The sequence below is a fragment of the Mustela putorius genome, unplaced genomic scaffold (assembly GCF_011764305.1).
Source record: "Mustela putorius furo isolate JIRA1106 unplaced genomic scaffold, ASM1176430v1.1 tig00537338_pilon_pilon_pilon, whole genome shotgun sequence".
In the NCBI taxonomy this organism is placed as follows: domain Eukaryota; kingdom Metazoa; phylum Chordata; class Mammalia; order Carnivora; family Mustelidae; genus Mustela; species Mustela putorius.
Window position 1 is genome coordinate 2,471,911 of NW_025422460.1, and position 21,010 is coordinate 2,492,920.

The window sequence follows — 21,010 nt, forward strand, 5'->3', positions numbered from 1 at the left end:
AGCAATCAGGAAATTTTCCCTCATTTTTTACAAAGGTCTACGAAAGGATAAAACTTCTTTCTTTTTTTTTTTTTTTAAAGATTTTATTTATTTATTTGACAGAGAGAGATCACAAGTAGGCAGAGAGAGAGGAAGGGAAGCAGGCTCCCTGCTAAGCAGAGAGCCCGATGTGGGGCTCGATCCCAGGACCCTGGGATCATGACCTGAGCCAAAGGCAGAGGCTTTAACCCACTGAGCTACCCAGGCACCCCAGATAAAACTCATTTCTAACTTTTTACTCATTGCCAGACTTCTCCTGATACTCTGGCCAGTAGCCCAGGTGTCTGCTAGGAACCAGGTCAGAATCCCAGGCAAGGACTCCTCTCTGGAGGCAGGTCAAAGCAAGAAGGCAACCCCCTCCCCCAGGCCTTGGTAGCCTGGGTACCCTTCTGTAGGGTGGAAAGGGGCTGAATACAGAGAGAGTAACCTGAAACCTGACCTCTGGGGAAGTGAGCTTGGTGCATATAGATGTATCCTTTATCTCATACTTATCTGAGTTTCCTTAGCACTTTTAATAATTTCTCAGGATATTTTCTTAGGCTTAAGACAGTAGATCTCAACTATATTAAAAACCTTCTGGGAACTTCAATATTTATTGATGTCTAGGTCCTACCCAGTTTAATTAAGTCAGAATCTTTGCTGATGGGTCTGGAGAATATCTATCTATCTATCTATCTAATATTTTTTGGTATACAGGCACATAGAGTATAAATATATCCCTAGGTGATTCTAATATGAGGCTGAAGTAAATAATTATCTAAAATAAAGAAAATCTGTTTCCTTTCTAATACTTACACTAGTGGTTCTCAAATGGGGGTGATTTTGCCCCCCCCCCCCAGCTCATTTGGCAATGTCTAAAGATATTTTGGTTTGCTATGACTGGGGCTTGGGGGAGGAGAGTGCCCCTGGCATCTCCTGAGTAGAGGCCAGGAATGCTAAACATCCCATAATGCCCAGGACAGCCCTACAACAAAGATTTATCGAATCCAAAATGTCAACAGAGTTGAAGTTGAAAAACCAGAATTTTTTATCTTTTCTTTACTATTCTTATCTAATTGTATTGTCCAGAAGAATAAGAACACTATCAATTATCAATGATGATCACTTCTGGAAAGATGGAGTAGACATACTTTTTCCTATTTCTCCTGCTGACTACAACTAAAAACCCTGTACATTTATATAAAACAAATATAAGAAGACTGAAATGTGGAGAGAAGAAGGCAGGCCAGTTAAGGATCTCAGATCCAAGGAGTGACACAATGGTAACTTCCCTGGGTTTTCTTTTTACCTCATATTCCCCAGAGCAGGAGCTGAGGAAGTCAGTAATTCAGAAATGACAATGGAGACATCAAAAAGCCCCAAGGAAAGCCTTCTCTTTCTACCAGAAGGATCAGGGAAGGGGCAACTTAGCAAAACAGAAAACTTTTAAATAAAAACCATTCTACTCCAGTGAAAAGCCACAAAACAACTGTGGTCCCAGCCCCACTTACGCCAAAAAATACCAAGTAGGGAGCCTAGATTTCTGCCCTTGCCAGGGTCATGTCATAGAACGCTGAGTGGGAAGCCACCCTTGATGAGTAGTAATGAGCCCTGTGTCAGTGGAGACCCCTGAGGAATCCTGGATTTCCATCACCACTTGGCAGTAATGGGCTGTTCTATGAGAAACTCAATTGAAATACAGGTTGAAAGTAAAAGGATGAAAAATATATATCAACTCTGTTGACATTTTGTAAATAGTAACCAAAATAAAACAGGAGTGGCTGTATTATTATCAGAGAAAGTGGACTTCAGAGCGAAGAAAATAACCAGAGATAAAGGGGGATATAGCATGAAGATAAAACGATAAATCCACTAAGAAGATATAGCAATCCTAAATGTTTATGTACTAAACAACACAGCTGAAAAATATATGAAGCAAAACATGATGGAACTAAAATGAAAAATGGGAAAATCTGGGGTACCTGGGTGGCTCAGTGGGTTAAGCCTCTGCCTTGGGCTCAGGTCATGATCCCAGGGTCCTGGGATCAGCTCTCTGCTCCGCAGGGAGCCTGCTTCCCCCTGCCCTCTCCCTGCCACTCTGCCTATTTGTGATCTCTCTCTGTCAAAAAATAAATAAAATCTTAAAAAAAAAAAAGGAAAATCCACAATTATGCTTAGAGACTTCAATACCTCTTTCTCAATAATTGGTAGAACAAATAGGAAACAAATTAGCAGGAATATAAAATTCAATATCACTATCAACAAAGATCTGACACTTTTAGAACATTCCACCAAAGAGCAGAATATGTATCATTTTCAAGTGCTCTTAGAATATATAACACTATAGTTCATATCCTGAGCCATAAGGGAGATATCAACATTAAAATAATTAAGCTCATACAGAGTGTTTCTCTAACCACAATGGAATCAAACTAGCTATCAATAATAGTATGATAACAGGAAAATCTCCAAAAACTTAGAAACTAAACAACATACTTTTAAGTGTGAACACATGGGCCAAAAAGAAAGTCTCAAAGGAAATTGTTTTAAAAATGAACTGAATAAAAATGAAAGAACAATATATCAAAATGAATGAGACATAACTAAATCAGTGCTGAGATTTGTAGCATTTTACACTAGAATAGAGGGAAGGTTTTGAATCAATTATCTATGTTCCCACCTTAATAATCTAAAAAAACAGAGTAAAATACACCCGAAGGTAGAAGAAGAAAAGAGACAGTATAAAGAGCAGAAATCATTGTAATTGAAAACAGAAAGAAAGAAAAGCAATAGAGAAAATCAATGAAATCAGAAGCTCGTTCTTTGAAAAGATCAATAAAATTGACAAACGTCTAGCAAAACAAAGAAAAAAATACACAAATTGTCAATATCAGGAATGAAACACGGGTATCATCATAGATTCTGCAGACATTGAAATGATAATTATAGAATACTACAAATAACTCTATACATATAAATTTGACAACTAAGATGAAATGGACTAATTTCTCAAAAAGCACAAATTACCACAAATCATTCAATATGAAATAGATACTTTTGATTGCCCTTTAACTATTAAGGAATTGATAATTAAAAACTCCCCAGAAAGAAGTCTCCAAGCCTAGATGGTTCCACTGGAGAATTCTAGCAAACATTCAAAGAATTCACATCAATTCCCCACAATCTCTTCCAGGAAATACAAGAGGAGGAAACACTACTAATTGATTTTATGATGTTAATGTTACTCTGATATCAAACCAGACAGAGACATTACATAAGAATAAAAGGAAAACTATAGATCTCATAAATATAGATGTAAAAATTCATAACAAAATCTTAGCAAATAGCATTCAGGAATATATAAAAAGAACTATATACTATGACCATGTAGGGCTTACTCTAGGGATGAAAAGCTGGTCCAAGATTCAAAAATTCATCAATGTAATCCACCATATTAAAAGGCTAAACAAGAAAAAAATCACATGATCATATCAAATAATACAAACTTTTTAAAAAATAAAATTCAATACCCATTTCTGAGAAAAACTCCCCCAAACAGGAAACTTCCTCAAGTTGATAAAGGACATTTACCAAAAAACCTACAACTAACATTATACTTAGTGGTTAAAGACTGAGTGCTTTCCCCCAAGATCTGAAACAAAGCAAAGTTGTCTGCTCTTACCACTCTTATGATACTGGAAGTTCAGGCCAGTGCAATAAAGCAGAAAAGTAAATAAAAGACATAAGATTGGAAAGGAGGAAGTAAGACTGTCCCTATTCACAGATAATGTAATTATCTACATAGAAAATTTCAAGAAATCCATAAAAAGTAAGTGGTTGTAGGAAACAAAGTCAACACATGCAGATCAATAATATTTTTAGACTAGCCATGAACATATCAATGCCAAAATTAAAAATACAATACCATTTATAATGTCTAAAAAAACCCCAATCTATAATGTCTCAAAAAAACAAAACACATACAGAACATGTATACCAGAAACTAAAAAACATTGGTGAAAGACATCAGAGAAGATCTAAATAAACGGAATTCACGGGTTAGGGAACTTAACATGGGGGATGTCAATTCTCCTCAAATTGATATATAACATTAATTACGACCAAAATTCCAGCAAGAATTTTTTGTAGGTATAGATAAAGACTTTCTAAGATGTATATGGAAAGGCAAAGGACCCAGAACAGCTAAAACAATTTTGAAAAAGAAGGTACTAGGAATCAGTCTATTTGAAGACTTACTATGTAACTACAGTCAACAAGACAGTGTGGCACCATCAGAGGAACAGATACATGTATCAGTGGAACCAAACAGAGAATGCAGAAACAGATCTGCATATATGCCCAACTGGTTTTGGACACAAGTGTAAAATCAATTCACTGAGAAAAGGATGGGACTTCCAATGAATGATGCTGGAGCAACATCCACTGGGGAAAATTTTTTAAAAAGAACCATAGCCTAAGTCTCACATGCTAGACAAGATTTAACTCAAAATGAAAATAGACCTAAATGCAAACTGCAAAACATAGAACCTTCTAGAAAAAAGACTGGAGAAAACCTTCAGGCAAAGATCTTAGATGTGACACCAAAAGCATGCTCCCTGAAGGGAAATTGGATAAACTGGACTCCACCAAAACCAAAAATTTTGCCCTGCAAAAACCCTCTTAAGAGAACTTAAGGAAAAACTATAGACTGGGAGGAGATATTTACAAACCACACATCCAAGAAGGACTAGTATCTGGAATACATAAGTAATTCTCAAAACTCAACAAAGAATCCAATCAGAAACTGGGCAAACAATAAGCACAGATGTTTCACCAAAGAGGATATATATATGTGGCAGACAAGCCCATGAATAGATGTGGGTGTGTGGTTTGGGAGGGGGTTGGGGAGAGCCAGCACCTCCATTTGTAGCCTCGTACGACTCTCTGGATGTTGACTGCTGCCTTGTCCAGGGCCTGGCTCCTTTGTACCTCCAGCAGAGTGTCCTGGTTATCCTGGAACAGAGGAGATCCCAGCATGTAGCTGCCTCCACTCATCTGCACACCCTACCTGGGGCCAGGACCCTATCTCCAGAAGGAGCATATGTGCTCCCAGGAGGGCAAGAAGGGGAAGGGGGCCCTCAGATTGATCCTGATGTGGCTCAGACATAGGAGCTGTAACAACACCCCTATTTCTCAATACAAGAACTTCCCATTTTAGTTCTTTCTTCTTGTTTATTCAATCTGGCAAATTTATTTCTACCTTTGAGTAGAAATAACTTCTTCTTGCTAATTCTACTTGATACTTCTTGGGTAACAAGTGGGCAAATTTTCCCTGAAGGTGTGTTTCATTTTCCAAAATTCATGTGAAATATCACTCAACTTGTAGTAAGATTCATGCTTGTTTCAATAGAAATATATTTCCCCCAAGCTTTGAGTAAGATTCAAAGTGAGCTGATGAGCCGCATTTGCCCCTGAGCTGTGACTTTCTCTGGCCTCCCTTTGTACTTCACCTGGATCACTGTTTCCTTGGGATTGCCATGCTAGTCCCTGTAGGAGAAGGACCATCTTTGTAGAAAAGAAAGCAGCTTGGTCGTTTGGTGAGTGGTGAGGAGAAGCAGGAGCTTGGTGGCCTCTCCCACCTCCATCAGTTGCATTAGGCAAGCACTGAGCCTCTTCCCAGGGGGGCACAGGGGACATAGAACTACACATCAGACCTCTGATGGTAGCCTCCAGGAGCAGCCAGGGAGGGAGAGAAGTGAAGCAATGGGCACTGTCCTCCTGCCCTCCTTGACCACCTGCCCACACCGACCTCCCCCCTGTGGCCCTCAACATCTGTCCCAGCTTCCTGGACAGCACCCTGGGAATTCTCCCATGTCTTCCCTCTGCCAGCCTCACTTCCCCAGTGGAATCTGAAGCCCTTCTGCCTTTTCCTTCTTGTCTAAGTCCAGAGCCCCAGCACAGGCCTGGCTGATGCATGGACAGATGAACAGATGGACGACTAGAGGGTCAGGGCAGGGAGGTCCCTCTGGGAACAGAGAGGCTGGGTAAGCAGACTCTGTGTGGAAGTAGAGGGAGTGGAGGACTCAGGAAGGGGTGGTAGGGATGGGGTGGGGCTTGGGAGGCTGGCAGAGCATGCTTCTGGCACTGACCTTCTCTTCTCCCTCCTCTTTCTCTCTTTGCTCACCCACCCAGAGCTTACAAGGCTAGCGAATGTGGAGTTTCTCTCCTCAGTTGCTCTTGACCCAACCTGTGGTCCTGGAGGGCCCAAAGGCCAGGTTCAGGGGCTAGAGCCTGTTAGCCACAAGCTGTTTCTGTGTGACTTGGGCCTTCCTGTAAGTTGTGAGAGATGGAGGTAGGAAGTGGGTGGTGCAGCCTGGACGCGTCTGCCCAAGGACAAGCTCTTCTGGGGTGAGGGGGAATCAGCAAATGGATTCCCTCTACTGAAGCACTAGATCCCAGGGCTCTAAAGAGGTGGAGCTTCCCCTAGTCTGACTTCCCTGGTCCGGCTCCTAGCATAGAGAAAGAGGCCTATTCTCAGGGACTGTGGGAGCCTACCCTGAGCTCCTTCTTGCTTCTGCTTGGTGGCTTGGAGCAGCTCCTCCTTATCCTCAGGTCTGGCCTTAGATGCCCCACTCTGAGAAGCCTCCTGGACTTCTGCAGGCTGGACTGAGCCCTCCCCCTGCCTTCCTTCCTGCCTGCCCCCTGCATGGCTCCAGCATGGCTTTCTACAACAGGGATGCCTCAGGGTGGGGGCCAAACCTGGAACAGTCTCCCATGGCATTGGCTCAGGATGGGTGAGGGGATGCTACCTGGTGGGCATGGGAACAGCCCCAAGGAGGAGACCGAGGACCAGCACATTCAGAAGCTCACCTTCAGGAAGATTTTGGTCTTTCCCACTTTCCACTCTTTGTCTGTTCCCAGCCACATTTCAGCAATGTGCAGAGTCATCTGGCGAGCTTTGTCTCGAAGCTGCCAAAGAGAAGACAGGAGTGACTCAGGGGAGTTGGAGCAGCCCCCCAACCCCACCCCAAGGTGGAGGGTGGAGGGTCCCTTCTCAAAGGCTTTCTGGGATTCAAGTCTTCCTCCTCTCTTGGGTTTCACCGTCAGTGTTGCTTAGCAAGGACACAGGCTCAGGCACTTCCAAAGAAGGATGGGGCCCAAGGGAGCACCCAGGACCTGGAACATCAAGGCCACCATGCTTTACAGGCCTGGAGACTTGGTGTGGCTGTTGGGTACTTGCGCAGTCCAAAATTCAGGACTGTTATTTTGAGGAGGATGGGAAGGACCTCCTGTCTCAAATAGCAATCCAGCCACACATCATCTCTCCAGCTTGCTACCATGTGCTTTAAATCGCAGACACCTACTAGAACCAACATATCCAGCCACTGGCCTCATCCAGTGAGTGTGACCATGTGAGCCTCTAGAGGCTCCCTCACTTCCAGGACACCCAGGGAGTGAGACCTGGGGCGGGAGGAGATAAGAGGAAGGGAGGAGCAAGGGTCATTGCAAAGCTTGGAGTCTGGGAAGGGACCCTTAGCCTCAGGAGGGCAGCTTGAGGACACCCTTGGGACTGGAGGTTGGGGTACCTGGAGGTGGAAAGGGTTCTGAGGGTTACCACTACTGCCTCTTAGGGCCAGTCTGCTGAGGCGGAGGGCAACAGGCACCTGTAAGCGCACAGCGCTGGGCAGCACCACGCCGAACCTCTGTGAGAACTCCTGGAATGTGTACCGGAGGGGGAAGCCCGATTTGCGGATGTGCACAGTCTCCATCATGCCAGAGTAGCGCAGCTGCCGGATGCACAGGTCCCGGTCGAAGAGCTGTGGGGGCAAAAGAGGGAGGCCCACTCTCTGAGCCCTGGCACATGGTGGCCATGTCTGCGAGGCTCTGCGAGGCAACCCCAGCCCTGCAGCCATCCCCAGATGCAAGACAACTCAACAATGCTTGGTTTGACCAAAAGTCTCTTTTGAAGAGAGAGGTATTTGGTCTGAAGTCACTGAAAAGTCCTGAAAGTGTTTCTGAGGAGATAAAAGTTGATAACATACAAACTGTGACATCCAGGAGAACACTAAATACTTCCCTCATTCTCAGGATAAGCAAAGTGCTATGAATATAAAAGTCATTTGCATTTGTCATGTTAAATGTTTCCTCCTGGCCTTGCCTGTGTTGGAGTGGGCACCCCTGCAGCACTTCCGGCACCATTCTGCTTCCCACAGTGTAGCAGAATGGAGGAATACATTTCCCACCTGGAGTCAGAAACTATTCTAGTTTATTCTCTCTCCCCCTCCCCCTCCCACCCAAAGACGGGTGTGGCCAACAGGACTATGGGCCTGATGCTTTTCACAGGGGTATGGGGACTCAGCCACCACCCCAGACTCTATATAGTTCAGCCTCTAGTGAACCTCCTCTCAACCTCCAAGCCAGGAATGTCTGGGGACTAGGGGCACACCTTCAAATCTGGAACTCCACCAGGAGCCAGTTACCCACCTGGAAACACTGAGAGCCACAGAAACAACTGCTATGGCATTTAGTCTTTCGCAACTAATTGATTCCCATTTATTGAGCATTTCCCGTGGGCTCAGTGTTTCTCATTTAATCTTTACAACAGCCCTACCTGGTGGAGTACTTAGCTCCAGTTTAAAAACAGATTCCCTAGGGGTGTCTGGGTGGCTCAGTGGGTTAAGCCGCTACCTTCGGCTCAGGTCATGATCTCGGGGTCCTGGGATCAAGTCCCACATCGGGCTCTCTGCTCAGCAGGGAGCCTGTTTCCCTCTCTCTCTCTCTCTCTGTCTGCCTTTCTGCCTGCTTGTGATCTCTCTCTGTCAAATAAATAAAAATAAAATCTTTTAAAAAAATTAAAAAACAAAACAAAACAAAAACAGATCCCTGAGGCTCAGGGCCAACACTCCCAAGTGACTTAGCCAGGTTTAAACACTGAGCCTGCCTGCCTACCCCCGCTTCCCTCCTCCATCGCCTTCCCTCTGCCCCCTCCCTCGCCCCCCAACCCCCGCCCCTTTCTGTTCCCTCCCCCCCCTGCCCCCTCCCCTCCCTCTTATAGCAGCCTTGGTCTCTGAAAGACTTGTGGAAACAGGAACATCAGCCTCAGGCCCCGCCCTCCATCTCACAGCTCCGCAAGCAGGAGATGTGGGTGTGGGCAGAGAGCCTCCGGGAGCACAGTTATTATCTAAATATAGGTATTGTACCTCTAAGGAAGGTACATTCTAGATTTCCTAGTTCAGTCCCAATTTTCTATAGTTTCATTCTATTAAAAAATATAATTAATGTAATATTAATTTTTCCCCTTATAAAATATTTTGAGTCATTTTATCTCCCTTGAGATGACATCTCCCAGTTTGGGAGTCTTGAATTTCAGCCTCTGGGTGGGATCCCCAAGCCCACAGATCTGGGACTCCTGGGCAGGCACCTGGCTCCCACTCCACACTATATATATGCGGATAAAACCACTCTTCAAAGAGCTGATTGGCCAAGAGCCGCTTGGCCTCAGGTCTTGGTGACCATTGGCTTGTCAGCCTCTGACATTCTATTACCAGTTGCGGGCCCCTTAGCGCCTTACTGAAAGGGGTTTACACATGCAGATTTGCCAAAACACCACGTACAGTTCTTGCTGCTTCCACCCCCTCCCCCAGGCAGGCACAATTCTGACTTTACAGAAAACAGACTCAAAGAAGTAAATCACCTGGCCAAGTGCACACAGCCTGAATGGTGGACTGAGACAGCAGAGCTCTGGGTTATCGAAAGCCTAGCCAGTCACTGATCTTTCAATGGTCTAGACTGGTCACCTTACTTCAGTGTCCCCATCTCTAGAATGGGGGCAGAGAGCTCTCATGCTGACCAGGCCCACTGAAGGGAGAGATGTGACCCTAGATACCATCAGACTCATCTAATAGATGCCCCCTCCCTCTCCCGCATGCCCCTAGCCTCCCCTCATTACCAGCGGCTTTTTGTACTCGTTGGGTTTGATGCAGCGGATGAAGTAGGGCTGGCAGCTGGTCAGGATTTTCATCAGCTGGTCCAGGGACTTTTTGAACTGGCTGGCCAACGTGGAGGGCCGCTTGCTGGGGTCTGTGGACTGCAGGCAGAAAAACAGGCATAAGTGAGGGGCTGGGCAGCTCGGCCTGGGGCACAGCTGACCCAGGTGAAGGCTTCTGCCAAGGTCCCAGATAGGCAGGGCTGCATTCTTTCAGCCCCTCATACACTGGCCCATCATAGGTTCTGGTGGGTAAGATGGGACAAGGTATCCTGTTCAGGGGTGGGGGTTACTCAAGTGGGGTGTGCAAGATGATACAACAGAGTGGGAAAGAATATGAAAACTGGCAACATTCACTTTTTACCTCTACCCTTCTATGTTTTTAGTTTTTGTATCGGTTTTGTATGTTTTTAAAAAAATGTTTTATAGTGCACATTTTAAGATTGTAGTACATGTATATTGTTTTATTTTATTTTTTTTAAAAAAGGTTTTATATATTTATTTTTGACAGAGAGAGAGACAGTGAGAGAGGGAATACAAGCAGGGGGAGTGGAGGAGGGAAAAGCAGGCTTCCCCCTGAGCAGGGAGCCCTGACAAGGGGCTTGCTCTGATACCAGGACCCTGGGATCATGATCTGAGATGAAGTCAGACGCTTAACGACTGAGCCACCCAGGCACATCCATGTGTATTGTTTTAAAGTAGATGTGACAAAATTATGGATGCAAGAAGAAGCCAGCGCAAGTCCCCAGCTGGCTCAGTGTGTGCTTTGTGCAATGCTGATCTTGGGTGATGCACTCTGATCAAACTCTTCCCAAGTCAAATGCACCCTAGCAAAGGTATGTAGTGCCAAATTGCATTAATTGGTGACACAAGTCTTAACACTTCTGAAAAGAGAATGCAATCATCAGCACCTTGTAATATCAATGGGCAGCATTTTCTTGTTGTCCTGGTTTGTAAAATAATGTGCATTTCCCTTGCTGTCCTCTTGTTCCCTGAAATCTCCAGGACATTCTCTGCCCCCCGCCCCACCCTGCAGAGCCAGGACAAGCCTGTACTCTGGCCTCAGGTGGGGAGAGTTTAGCCTGGCTCAGTGAGACACAGGGTCCAGCCTGGCTCCACCTAGGTCCAGACTGGGGCAATTCCTGCCCAGCCTCATGGCTCCTTGGTGCCTCCCCAGGCCTGCTCTGCACATGGTGGGTCCTGAGGTCTCTGGAGAGGCCTCCTCCAGAGGTCAGGTGGAGCACAATGAAAGGTCAAGGGCATCTCATTGTGGGAAGTGCTGAATGCAAGGCACAGAGTGCAGTTTCCTCAGTCTATACTCCAATTCCCGAACCACTAGCAGCTAGCCCTGCTTCACTGGCCGGGGCTGGAGGAGCTCCTCACTAGACGATGCATGAGGCTTTTCTGGAATAGTCATTCTTAAGGGGTGGAAGCAAGGCAAGGAGTGGGTGGGCAGACCCTCACCCTCCCAGGAAATCCTAGGCTGCCCTGAGGAGAACTAGGGGCTCTCTGCTGCCCACTTTCCTTGTCAGCAGCCCTTAGTGCTTCTGCTGCCACAGCACACACCCCATACCCGCCCACACACACCACACATAACACACACATCCCACATACATACCATAAACACCATAGCGCACACACCCTCATACACACCACACACCCCATGCACAGAAAACATACATACTGTACCACAGACACATACATGTCACTACATGTCACATATCACATATACATGTCACGCATGCCATAGCACACATGTGCACACACCACAAATCCCATACCATACACACATCTCGCACACCCCACATATACTACCCTCCACCCCCCACACCATACACATACATACCATATGTACTATAGTATACTCCCCCACATACCACACATATCTCATACAACAAACATATACCCATACACACACCACAAACACCACATACATCACACAAAATACACCCCCAACCCCAATCCCCACACACACCAAATACCACATACACCACACATACTCCCCACAGACACTGCACAAAACACACGCACTGTACACACATATCACACAATACACACACCACACACACACACACACATACAACATATGCACAGAGATCAATATAGAAAAATACAATGAACGAAAGCAGATGTGCCCCCACCGGACCACCACACACTTAGAAGCAGGCACATCCACAGGTACCTGTCCCCTTACCGCCATCCACACAGCAGTAGCAGTACCCCACTCCTGTTTTACACTCACTTCTGGCCCCTGAATAAACAACTGAGACCCCAGGTGATAGGTCTCTGTGCATGCACGTCTGAGTCCCGAGGCCCTAAGGGCTGAGAGACCCAGAAGGCACTGGCAGGGCACCCATGGGAGCCCACCTTGAAGAGCTGGCTCCCTGTCTTTGCCTGGATGATGGTACCATGGCCCAGTTTGGTCTCTGCAGACTCCAGCTTGAATATCTCCCTCAGGAACTTGTTTTTGGAGGAGTAGACCAGGGTGAGGATATCTGTGCTCAGTACATCTCGATTCTTCTCCAGGAAGCCTGTGGGAGAAGGAGAGCCCACCTGCAAGCCCAGTTCAGCCATCCCCTCTGACCCACAGGGGAACGGAAAGCAATAAGGTGGGGACTCCGGTTACCTCAAGATGCCCGGAGGAGCCCCCACCGAAGCTGCCCTCTCCATCCCTCCCTTGATCTCCCTGTCCAGTCAGCAGAGCTCCTTGCACCTGGGGCCTGAATTCAGCTCTTCCCAGCACCAGTGTGTCACACCACATTTAAACTCTCCAGCCCCTGCACCCACCATCCATACCACAACCCCCTGTCTAAGCCATGGCCACTTCTTCTGCTTGAATCACAGCCCACCCCTCTGCTCTCTGTCCCACACTTCTAGGCTCATGGCCCGGGAACGGACCATCCTGGAGCTGCACGCTGCTGTGTTACTCTGCCTGAACCCATTCTCTGCTATCAGAGCATGGTGGCGCCTCATCCCCTCCCTCATCTCCTGGGGCCCCCGTGGCCCTGTACCCCACTGGTGCCAAAGCACCCCAGAGGCTCCAGCTCTCCCACACCTCCAGCCCCCACCAGCTGCTGCTGGACACTCTTTCCTGCTTATCCAGCTGAGCCAGCTCCGGCTCATTCTCAAGACCAGCTCAAGCACTGTCTATTCCAGGAGGCTCCTCAGGGCCCTCCTGGGGATCCCCTGGTCTCTGTGGGACCTTTCTCATGGGCCCTACTACTCAGGTCAGGGGGTGGCCTGAGGACTTTTCCTCCTCTTTGCCAGCCAGAGCTCTCCCTGGGTGCACGATGGACAGGAGTGCCTCAGGTCCGACACCTCCAGCCATAGCCATCACAGTAACTGCCAAGTACACAGCAACCAGCTCCAGAGCTGACCAGTGGCCATAGCAGATGGTGCATCCCTTCATGATACAGTTTAGGTCTCCCTGCAGTGAGATGGCTGGGGGCTCTCAGGAGGGCTCTGGCCCACTAAATTTCTTGGTGACCTTGAGCAGATCTGATTGGGGCAACTACTTATTCATAAAAAGAAGCTACAAAGAAAAGGAGTTAAAGGACAGAGTGAAGAAGCCTCCCTCCCCCACCAGTAAGCCCTGAAAATCTGGCAGCCTGGTAATGTCCAGAGAGCTTGTAGTCTGGAGAGGGAGGCGTGGCCACTCCTGCCCTTGCCCCTGAGCCCAGACAGCTCTGGGAGTATCTGCATACAGCCCCAGCCAGCCAGTCTATGTGAGTGTGTTGTTGGTGGCGGTGGTGGGGGGGGGGTGTTACTTCCAATGTCCTGCAAAACCTGCGTAGGGGGGAAGCTACTCTGCTCTTTCTGGGAGCCCAAAATGGAAAGAGGGAAGGCATTTATACCACTTGTCTTACTGGCTGAAGGATAGGTTTGTGGCTCTGATCAGGAGGTCCTTAGGGCACATTTCCCTTCTTATTATGAGTTCAAACTGCACAGGTCTTGGGACAGAATGTATCCCTTTAGGCAGTGTGTGAATGTGTGTGTGAGTGTATGTGTGCTCTCTAACAGAATGGGTTTAGGAACCAAACATATCTGTGCTTGCTAAGGAGGATGTGAGGGCCTGGTAGCCCTGGCCCCTCCACCAGCCCTGCTCTGCAGTCCTAGAAGGTCCTACTAGGGCCAGAGTTCCCTCCAGCAAGAAGACTGAGAATCCAGAAATTGAGGGGGGGGGCATTGTTATGGGGCTGAGTTGCATCCCTCCCAAATCCATATGTTTTTATTCTAATTTCCAGTATCGCAGACTATGACTATATGTAGAGATGGGACCTTTACAGGGGAGATTAAGTTAAAATGAGGCTATTTGGGTGGCTGTAATCCAGTGTGACTGGTGTCCTATATGAAGAGATTAGGACACAGATGCATAGAGACACTAAAGATGCCAGAAACATCAGAAGGAATCACCCACAACTTAATCTTGGACTTCTGGCCTCTAGAACCATGAGGAAGTGCATCTCTGTTCCTACCTGGGAAAATTTGATATGGCAGTCCTAGCCAACTATTAACAGAGGCATGATTCTGGGCATGGGTAAGAATGGACATGCCCTAAAATGGGACACAGGATCACCGAGAAGGTGATGAAGAAGAGCTGCTTCTCAAAACCAGGCTGGTGAGGGTTTGGGGTCTGCTGTAGGGCTACACTCCTGGGACATCTAGAGTTGACCCCACAAGGGCATGGCCCTGAGTTTCCTCTCCCACTGTGCCCCTTTAAGTCACCCCATCTTTTACGGGGGTGCTCTGTGCAAACCTGCACAGCCTGATTGGGGGTTAGGGAGACTGAGTCAGGGGGAAGGAAGCCGATTTTCCCCACCTCTGCCCCCAGTGCCTGTGGGGGGAAGGCACTGTACCAGGAGCTCCAGGGCACCATGAGGACTCACAGAACTGGGGGTGACAAGAGCGAGCATGTGCTGTGCACACAAACGCTTTTCCCAGCTGCATGCTGGGGAGGCTGCCCTCTGCAGATGGAGGATGAGCAGACACTTGGTGGCACTCTGTGCCTCTCTAGGCTTAGGCAGAGCCTCCCCTACTTGGGGAGTTCTCAAAGGGAGGGGTGTACTGAGGCACCCCAGGCTCAATCCCCCAGTAGGCAGAGTAAGTGGGGCTTAGTTCATCAGCATAGCATGGCACCCAAAGAAAAACTAGCAGGCTCACCTTTAATGAACATTAATAGAATTTTCCATTCAGAAAGTCTACAAAGAAGCTGTCTTGATCATAGCATACACAACAATAGTTTTATGTCACTTCAAATAATAAAAATTGGCCTTGAATTGCCGATGGAGGTTGGGATGGACTCAGTGTATTATATTCTGGGACCTTGCAGGTCCCGCTAGCTCTGGTCTCTCCCTTTCTGAAGAGCCCCAAAGCCAGGGCCAGGTGGGGACAATGAAGGAGCCACCACCTTCTCATTCTACAATAGAAATGATCCCTGATCTCCCAACACCTCACCTCTTCTAATGTGAAAGTGTCAGTCCCTCCTACTGCCTTGTTTCTCCAACTGAAAAGTATGCACAGATCATCCCTGACTTTGAGTTTCCAGTTATACAGACCAGAGCTCCTCCTCATTTCTCCATATGAGCCACAGAGATGCTGCTATGGCTTCCTGACCCATTATCCTGACCACAGCTGCACACTGACTACCTTTCTCATTTTTCGAAGAGCACCAATAGATTTAATCACCCCAGGCCTCCAGTCAAAACTCCAGTCAAAACCATGCCTGAGCCTATCTTAGCATAAATAAAAATTAACTCAAAATGAATCAAAGACCTAAATAAAAAGTTAAAACTAAAGAACTCTTAGAAGAAAACACAGAGGTAGATCTTGGGTCAGACAGTGGTTTTTTAGTCATGACACCAAAAGCATGAACAACAAAAGAAAAAATAGATAATTGGACTTTATCAAATTGAAAAACTTTTGTGCTTCAAAGACACTATCAAGAAGTGAAAAGATGACTCAGAGAGCAGGAGAAAATATTTGCAGATTACATATCTGATAAGGTACTTATATCCAGAATAAATAAAGAACTCTTACAACTCAATAATAAAAAGACAACTAATTAAAACATGGGCTAAGGGTTTGAACAAGACATTTTTCCAAAGATGATATACAAATGAACAATAAGCACATGAAGAGATACTCAAGGCATCAGGGAAACACAAACCAACACTACACTGAGATACCACTTCAAATCCCCTGGGGTGGTAACATAAAAAAGACAGGCAATAGCAAGTGGATTTGGAAAAATTAGAGCCTTCATACATTGTTGGTGGGAATGTGAGCTGGTACAGTCATTACTCAGAAAGATAAATATAGAATTACCTATATCAGTATATATACTGATATATCCTATATATCCTATATCAGTATATATACATATATATACTGATATACCACAAAGAAGTAGAAATATTTGCCTACGTAAAAACTTGCATGTGAGTATTCATGGCAGCAATATTCATAATAGCCAAAAGGTGGAAACAATGCAAATGTTTATCAATTGACAAAGAGATAAATGAAATGTGCTATATTCACACAGTGGAATATGATCATACTGCAATAGAAGGAAATAATTTTCTGATATATATGAGTTTATGGACGAACCTTAAAAACATTATGCTAAATGAAAGAAGCCAGCCACAAAGACCACACATTGCACTGGGTCCATTTCTATGAAACGTCTATAACAGGTAAATCCATAGGGATGGAAATTATCAGTTGCCCAGGATTGGGGGAAAATGCAGACTGATGATTAATTGGAGGTTCCATTTTGGAGTGATGAAAATGTTCTAAACTTATGGCAATGGTTACCCACCTCTGTGAATACACTAACGACCACTGAGTTGAGGCTAAAATGGGTGAATTACATGGTATGTGAATTATGTCTCAATAGAGCTGTCACTGATAGCTATCTCTGCTATCACAAACCATGCATGGTCCATCCCATTCCCTCTATCACATTGCTTGCTCTGCAAAATGACCATGTTCTCTCAAGCTTTCTTCCCATGGCCTTTCTGGAATGATCCAGATTTGGAAGGAAGGGGAAGGAGAGAGGAGCTGCACGTACCTTCTGTCTGGTAGTACACCTCACCCGCAAAGTGGGTGATGCCAAATCTGGCATCATGGATGTTCCTGGGCTGCAGGTAGGCCTTGTTGTTGGCATGGACATTGTTGAGTTTTTGCAGCATGGTGGTATCTGTCCCCTGGAAGAACACAGACACCCTATGGGCTGACATCCCAGAGTCCAGCCATGGGGAGGTCAGCTGGCACATCCACAGGGCTCAGGGGCTTCCTCACAGGGGCAAAGCAACCGGGCTCAGAATGACTGAGGACCCTTCTACAGATGGGAAACTGCTGCCCAGGGATAGGTGACTGCTCGCAGTAAATGGGGACCAAGCTGGAAGCAGAGAATGGGTCTGCCAACTTCCAGTGCCAGCTCTCCCCGTCCAGCTTTCCTTACAATTATCTAGGTACCCTGACCCTGGTTTCACCCTTCTCTGGACTCTGAACTCTTACTATTTTGAAAATGTACTGCCCTAAGGATAGGCAGAGTTCCTTGAGGGCGAGCAGGCAAGCATTTCCCTCTCTTGCACCCCTGAAGCCCTTGGCCCATGGGTGCTTAGCAATCCCCTCATGGGGTGAGTTCTTAGAGTAAATCATCAGTGACCGCAGTGTCATGCTGCTGGGGAGAGGGGGTGAGGGTGGGGTTGGTGAGCCTCCGGGTGAGGAGGTTGCTTAGGCTGGGGCTGGTCTGTTAATCTCTGGTAGAGTTTTCAGCAACCTAGGGACCCATGGGCCACCCCAGGGGAGTTTCCCAACCTTGAGGGCAAGAGCCAGGAGCAGGGGTCTCCACCCTCATGAGGGTCCACAGGCTCAGGGGCTTACCTGTGGGAAGTGGCTCTCTTCGTCCAGGAGAGAGATGATGCTCATGGGCTTGAGGGCCAGCAGGTCCAGTGTGGGCCGATTGTCATTGTAGTGGATGTAGTCCCAGGCGATGTTCTCCGAGAGGTATTCCTCCTGCTCCATGGTGAACACGTGCTGCACAAAGAACTGCTGTAGGTGCTCGTTGGCAAAGTTGATGCAGAGCTGCTCAAAGCTGTGGAGGGAATGCACACCCAGAGGTGGAGCAAGATCAGCTCGCTCCCTGTTGGAGCTGGCTTGAAGGGCTGACCACCAGCCATTTGCATCCGGCCATGCATGCATGCGCACAGACACGCATCCGCATACGTGTGTACTCCCTCTTCGCTCTGTCTCTGCCACCATCACCTCCTCCAGCCCACCGCAGACAGACTAGGAGAATGTCATCATGAGATCATCCTTAGGGGACTAGGTGTCCTGTAGCAGCCCCAGCCCCAGGGGCTGAGATGAGATTTTGGAGACCAGGTAGCGGTAATGACTGCTGGGCTGCTTTGCATCAGTCAGACTCCTTGCTCCCGCCCCATCCTCCAGCTGCTCTTCCTCCTGGGCACCCCACCTCCAGAAATGATCCCTCCACTCACCACCCCTGGCTCAAGTCACCAACCAAGGAGTCACGCTTGACACCTCTCTCTGCCTCCTCCCCAGTTCCAGTCAGCTGCCGAAGTCTGGTCCCCGCTCTCTCTATCACAGTACCCTGACCTGTGTACTCTCTTCTACTCCCATGGGCAGAGGCCTGTGTCCAGGCCCCCTTACTCACTGGGAAAAACCCGGGGGGGTGGCTTCCTGCTGGCTCCCTCCATCCCCCCATCTCCGCATGCCACTAGGGGGAGCTCTTTGGAGAGCAGGCCCCACTTGTCCCCCTGTTTCCAATCCTCCCAGGTTTCCCGCTGTTTTCATATTCTCCTCAGACAGAGATACAGTACAAAGCCTCCCCGCAGCTCCCAGGAAGTGGCCTGGGTCACCATGGCCTCCTTCCCATGGTGCTGTGAAGGTACCCATTTCTTCCGTGCCTTGGAGTGGTCTCACGTTTGCTACCACCCTCCTCTCCTTCCTCATTGCCCAGCTCATTCTGTTCAACCCTTGGCTCTCACTTTCTTCCTCAGGATGGGTTGCTCATATATGCAAATCCTCATCATACCTGAGCCTGGTCGTTTAACACCTGTTAGCCCAAGAGGTGAGGGGACAGGTCCACCGTGTCCCCCACTCCTAGCACACTGCCTGGAGAGTGCTCAGTGGCCACCTGCAGGAGGTGACTGCTGCCCTGTAGCAAAGCCAGCTTGTGGCTCCTTCAAGGAAGGTCCCTGTATAAATGACCGGATCCCCCGCAACCAGTTATTTGTCCACCTCCAAGCTGTCTAACGTGTGTGGTCTACTCAGCTGTCCCTCTTAAGAACAGAAACCAATGATCTGAATCACACTTGAATTTCTGTGCCTTAGAGCTGCCCTTGCACTGGGCTGAGTTCTGCCAGCCCTGCCCATCCTCCAGCATCCAGTGAGCAGGCCTTCACCCTGCCCCCCTCCATGGCTGGGGATTCTGCAATCCCAGAGTGCTCCTGTTTACTTGTCCCAAGGTCCTTATTTTCCTGATCTGTCATCCTCCTGCCACTTGATAATGCCCCAGGGCATCACTCATCCTCATTCAGCTCCACTGCCTGACTCTCTTCAGCACCCTGTCCCCTCCTCTCCCCAGCCTTCATCACAGTCCCAGCTAGGCTTCACTTTTCTGACCTGCCTCCTGCCTGGGGTGCTGGGACACTGGGATGCAGGATCAGAGGTATCCTGCCTTGTCTTACCCTGGCCAAACTCCAAAGTCAGAGATGGGCACACATCCTCTGCTTTCTGCCACTGCCTAGTATGACAGTTCATCTAAAGATGCAGTTCACCCCAGCCTCATGTGATCATTCACTTCAGTTCATTAGGAGAGCAGATGGCTCAAAAGAGGTGATAAATGCTGGGGCTTCAGCCTCGTGCTTCGGGATGCTTGTAGCTCGCTGTGGGGGGGTGTCAGAGGGGTGCACAGACTGTCTCACTGCAGGCACATTCAGGCCTGCAGAGCACACTCACATCTGTGAGAAGGTGGGAGGGGTCCCTGCTCCTGGTCTCATGGCGGGGGCAGTGGGGGGCAGAATGTTTACCCTCCAGCTTGCTCAGTTAGAGAGGAGCTAAGCTGATCTCCCATTCTCTGAAAGCAGGTGAAATGAGATCTTCATACCTATTTTTCTGGAAATTTTCAAAGCCAAATATGTCCAGGAGGCCAATGGATCTTTGTACATTTTTGGGGTCCTGGGCAGATGGAGTGAAAATCGCAGTGTTGATCTTCTTGACAATCCACAGGAAGAGGTGCCCATAGATGCCCTGAGGAGACATGGGGTAAAGCCCATGGGCTTTGAGCGTAAGCGGAATGCAGCCCCTCGTTGCTAAGCTCACCTACAAAGGCTGCACGCACGCGGATCTCATGGACGGACTGAGGGCACTATCCCTATTTTAAAGGCAAGAAACTGAAGGCCAGAAAGGCCAGGAAGCCCACCATCACCAGGCAGGTGACTGGCAGTGTCAGGACTCACTCAGGCATCTCTGCTCTTTCCTACTCTTCCCCAGCAGGGCAAGAAGCCGTGTTCAAGAGAGAGATATGTGAGCCCCTTCTCCCACAACTCTGTACCTTGACAAAGGCATCCCTCCTGTCTGCAGCCTGGGTGATGTTCAGGGGCCTGGTGACAGACTCCCCTCGGATGATGATGGAATGCTTGATCAGACAGTCCCGGAGCACCTGGTACTCCACCTGGAAAGGTAGGTGGGAACTCGCATCACAGTTAACAGGGCAGGGTCTGGCTCCGTGCCTAAGACTTACTTGTTCTCTCTTGTGATTGGACACTCTATGCCCGAGGCCTGAGAGGGTGGGATATGCCTGTGGGGCCATCCAGCAGAGTCAGGCCAGATGAAGGTTTGGGTCAGCCTCTGTCTGCCCTGGCCCAGCATCTGTCTAAGCACCAGGGTGTCAGAATGTTCAAGAAGGATGCACAAGCTGAGTGGGTCCTGGGCATGCTGGCTGTTTGGTTTACCAGCTCTATGCTTGTCTTCTGGGGTCTG

The 21,010-nt window shown here is 47.9% G+C and overlaps 1 protein-coding gene across 4 annotated transcripts in view; it reads right to left on the reverse strand.

Moving 5' to 3' along the window:
* MYO7B (myosin VIIB) overlaps positions 1–21,010 on the reverse strand; it is a 104,062-nt gene that overhangs the window by 31,241 nt on the left and 51,811 nt on the right. For all 4 annotated transcript variants that reach the window (XR_006604962.1, XM_013049533.2, XM_045074346.1 and 1 more), the window contains 9 exons: positions 20,583–20,702; positions 20,136–20,278; positions 17,891–18,101; positions 17,073–17,208; positions 12,371–12,534; positions 9,968–10,105; positions 7,683–7,835; positions 6,889–6,987; positions 4,937–5,031 (listed from right to left, as the gene is read on the reverse strand). Coding sequence is in view for 3 of the 4 variants with exons in the window: in XM_013049533.2 (XP_012904987.1) it covers positions 4,937–5,031; positions 6,889–6,987; positions 7,683–7,835; positions 9,968–10,105; positions 12,371–12,534; positions 17,073–17,208; positions 17,891–18,101; positions 20,136–20,278; positions 20,583–20,702 (1,259 nt within the window). In the remaining variant the exon portion in view is untranslated. The remainder of the gene's footprint in view (positions 1–4,936; positions 5,032–6,888; positions 6,988–7,682; positions 7,836–9,967; positions 10,106–12,370; positions 12,535–17,072; positions 17,209–17,890; positions 18,102–20,135; positions 20,279–20,582; positions 20,703–21,010) is intronic.